The sequence below is a fragment of the Quercus robur genome, chromosome 5 (genome assembly GCF_932294415.1).
Source record: "Quercus robur chromosome 5, dhQueRobu3.1, whole genome shotgun sequence".
Lineage (NCBI taxonomy): Eukaryota > Viridiplantae > Streptophyta > Magnoliopsida > Fagales > Fagaceae > Quercus > Quercus robur.
This window is the reverse complement of record NC_065538.1, coordinates 86,881,921-86,885,853: the sequence shown is the minus strand read 5'-3', so window position 1 is coordinate 86,885,853 and position 3,933 is coordinate 86,881,921. Positions and strand designations below refer to the sequence as shown.

At 32.6% G+C, this 3,933-nt stretch overlaps 1 protein-coding gene across 1 annotated transcript; it reads right to left on the bottom strand.

Moving 5' to 3' along the window:
* Positions 1–2,811: 2,811 nt before the first annotated feature.
* Positions 2,812–3,702, bottom strand: LOC126727583 (coniferyl alcohol acyltransferase-like). The gene has a single exon (XM_050433339.1). The coding sequence runs from the start codon at positions 3,459–3,461 to the stop codon at positions 2,973–2,975; it is 489 nt and encodes a 162-aa protein (XP_050289296.1). The 5' UTR covers positions 3,462–3,702; the 3' UTR covers positions 2,812–2,972.
* Between the last annotated feature and the right edge of the window lie 231 nt (positions 3,703–3,933).

Sequence of the window (3,933 nt, the reverse complement as noted above, 5' to 3'; positions counted from 1 at the left end):
AGTGGATGGATGATGGTGGATTGCAATTTTGGTGATGGTTGTGGATTAATTTTTGGTGGCGCTAGATTGCGATTTTGGGTTTTACGGTGGTGGAGGTTGGGGGGCAGGGCAGGGGAGAAGGTTGTGAAATGATGTATTAAAGTAATTTTTTAATGTGTCAAATGCTAAACTGTCTTCAACCAATCTTGCACATATGAATGGAGAATTACTAGTTTCACTAATAATCACACTAATGATTTGCCTCACTCCACACATTTGAAAAAAACAAGTTTATTTTTGTACTGTGATTGCATAATTGGAGGCAATGATAAATGTCAATTTTGACAATCTGAAGTGCAAGGTTTAAACACATGTGCAGCCTCACATTCTATCAACTCCAGTTCCCTTTTCAACATGTGCATGTACACCACCCAATCACCATTACTAGATGGACTTGGTATTGGCATCACGTACCCAACATTCCCACCCCATGGAAAATAGAATGACCCAAATGCACTCTTTCACCACCCAAAATCCACCTTTGATATTGGAAAATGTTGTCCTGATGAAACCACCAAAGTTGGTCCTTCTTTGTTGCCACTACTATATACCTTTGCCAAACTTTGCACTGGACGATGAGCCTCCACCCAATCTATCAAATCCAAGAAATGTTCTTTAGTCTTTGCACCTTCCAAAAATCCATGAATTTCATTAGCCACCCAACTCAATGGTTTTTCAATAAGCTCATCAATTTTCTTGGTATCATAGGGAATAGACAACACATTTCCAAAGTAAGAAGACATTAGTGATGTTTTCTCTTTGTCTCCAAAGCAAAGCATTGTCCTGCCATCAACAACAATACCCAATATTGATACCCTTTTGTTTTTAGCACTTTTGGCGCTAATTTTCCACAAAAGTGCACTGAAAGACTCTAGTTTAGTCCTTTTGCTTTCCTTGGTGTTGGCTTGTGATTGGAGTTGGTTAATTATGTCTGCCTTAACTAAGCATATGCGGTTTTCGAAATGGTTGGCACTAGGTTCCGGATCATTGGAAGGGTTGAACATGGTGATGGGGGCATACAAGTTGTGAAGGGAAGGATCAAAGGAAACAGGATGTTGAGGATTGAGCATCTCACGGTTGAAAGTTGGTAGTGAAGAAAAGGGTTTAGATTGAGCATTCTCAGCCCATGAAACAAGAAACATGCCTGCCAAGTATGCATCTACCATCTGATGGTCAAATGTGCATGCCACCACAAGACCACCACATTTGAACCCAGTTGCCTACAAGTAGGTTTCATGGTGTTAGTTTCAGCAAAACCTTTGGGGGGGGGGGGGGGGGGTGAAACAATGCTTCACCCAAAAAAAAAAAAAAAAAAATTATCATATTTTTAATGGTATTTGAGGTGGAAAATTGTGATTAGTGCAATATCATTTTTACATAGGGGTACCATAGACATCACTTCTTCTTCTTCTTCTTCTTCTTCTTCCTTTTTTTTTTTTCTTTTTTTTTTTTTTTTTTTTTTTTTTTTTTTTTTTTTTTGATATTTAGACATCACTTTAATTGCATAATACTAATTGTGAAATTTGTTGTATATCTAGTTTTATTGAAAACAAAAAACGTACTCCTTGTTGCATTTTGTATGTTCATTATTTCATTCATAGGAAAATGTTAAATTATTACCAAATTTACTAAAATAAAGTTTATGAATAGTAACTGAATGTTTATTGGTATCTCTTGAACAACTTAATAAATGTTTGAACAACTTTTATATGATTGATGACACATTTATTTGTAAAGAGTGTATATTAAATCATATAGTATACATTACTATACTCTCTGAAATATCCAAAATAATGTACACTTTGACTTTGAGACCTCAATGGGCATAATTTTATAAATATTCCAATCTATTATTTATTTTATCAACAAATATATGGCTAAGATTTTTTTTTTTTTTTTTTTTTTAATTTTAAATTTCATGATCCATGTATTTTTTTTAAAGTAGTGTCAATAATGGATCCAGGTGAAAGTAATGTTACCTTAATCATAACGTACAATATCAACAATTATAAAAAAGATTGTGAAAATTTTTGGATCCCTCTCATTATTATAATTTGATAAAAATTTTCATTTTATTTTGCTTTTTTTCTTTTTATGATTTAAATTAATGGTTGGAAAGTTATATTTTGTCATAGAATATTAGTGCTTCAAAAACTTTGAACTTTAATTTTTAGGTGAAAAAAAATATGGTTGAGTTATTTTAGAGATATTATAAAATTAGAGATATGTTGTCAATCATAAACAAGTAATTCATATATATATATATATATATATATTTATATGTTTTTTCATGGGACATCAATTATATTTATTAATGCATAAGAGAACTTGCATCAGTTTATGCAAAATGGCATAAATGCAAAATTTGGCCAACTAACTCTTAAAAGAACTCATATAAGTTTAGGTAATTATCTTACATTACTTAAGAAAGTGTATTTGTGTAATATATCTTACTTCAATCTCTTTTAAAAGTTACCTTAACTTTTAAGTGGAGTTAGTAGTGCGACTTTGTGCTGTATGTGCGTGTGTTTTGTTTTTGAAAAAAATATGCATCTCTAGTCCAAATCCATTCTAGCTAAGATAACCATACAAAAAAATATGCATCTCTTGTCCAAAAAAATATGCATCTCTATGTGTGTGTGTTTTGTTTTTGTATGTGTGTGTGTTGTATGTACACTTTTCTAGGATGAATGAAGAGATTGAATGTTTGTTGTGTGTGAAGAGAGAAACAATTAAAAAAATTAAGTGAAATTAATATTTTTAATAAAATAGACAATAAAATAGATAATTTGATATGAGTATTTTTTTTAAATAGTTATGTAGAATAGAAAAAGTAGCATTTTCTGCAAAAATACATATGAATTTTGATATGGCCGATAAGAATGCTTTAAGCTTTTGAATTAAAATAGGTGAAAGCTTTAGCATTTTTATTTTCATATTAGTTCAGCTATGCATTTTTGAAAACAATAACACGTTAATTTTCTAAACTTTTGGCAAACCTGGACAGCCAGCATGCCATTCTTCTTCTTGGGTACAAGTTTGCAGCCAATGGTCTCATCAGGTTCATACAAATTGAGTTTTTGAAGCTCTATATTTGCAAAAGCGTCAGTGAAGTCAACTCCACGATTGTTGCAGTGAAACTTATGCTCACCCATGGAGTTTGGCACTTTCTCACTAGCAAGGGCATAGAAGGGCACTAAAGCTTCTTTCAAGGCCTTTTTGAGAACCTCAATCATGGCCACAAAGGTCCAATTGTCTTTACAAGTGGGCTTCTTATAACAAAAGAAGATACTGAAATCTAATGGATGTAAAATGCAAAAGTCTAGGTTAGAGAGTGGTAACCAATGGTCCTCATTCTTTGGCAACAGCACTGTCACCACCTCTTTCTTGATCAGAGTCACCTCCATCTCTTTTGCATTCATGCTTATGTTTATGTGTCTAAACACTCTTTTTGAGAGAGAGAGAGAGAGATGTTGGTAAAAATTCTATATAAGTGGGAATAAATTTCAGCAGTGGGAATAAATTTCAGCAAGTACAGTGAAAGTACAGCCACACAAGAACGCAAATATTTACATAGAAAACCCTTTCTCTTTGATGAGAAAAACTATAGGACAAACTTCAAATAATTTCATTATATTAAATAGAGATTACAACACTTAGAGATACAACACTTAGAGATACAACTTGAGCAAATAAAGTTTTTCTTTGCACTCACTACTCTCTGCCTTACTATGTATCTCTCACAATTTTCTCATACTTTCTGTTTTCTTTTCTCTTTTGCTTGCTCTCACACATGTAGTTTTTCAGGACTGCACTTTGTCCCTACTCTCTTTGGGACTCTCACTACATCAAATGGCCGAATGGTCTTACTTTATATGTCTTCATCTTTTTCTT

Bases quoted from the DNA above. Each gene is read 5' to 3' on its own strand.
- LOC126727583 (XM_050433339.1), bottom strand. From the start codon at position 3,461: ATGAATGCAAAAGAGATGGAGGTGACTCTGATCAAGAAAGAGGTGGTG.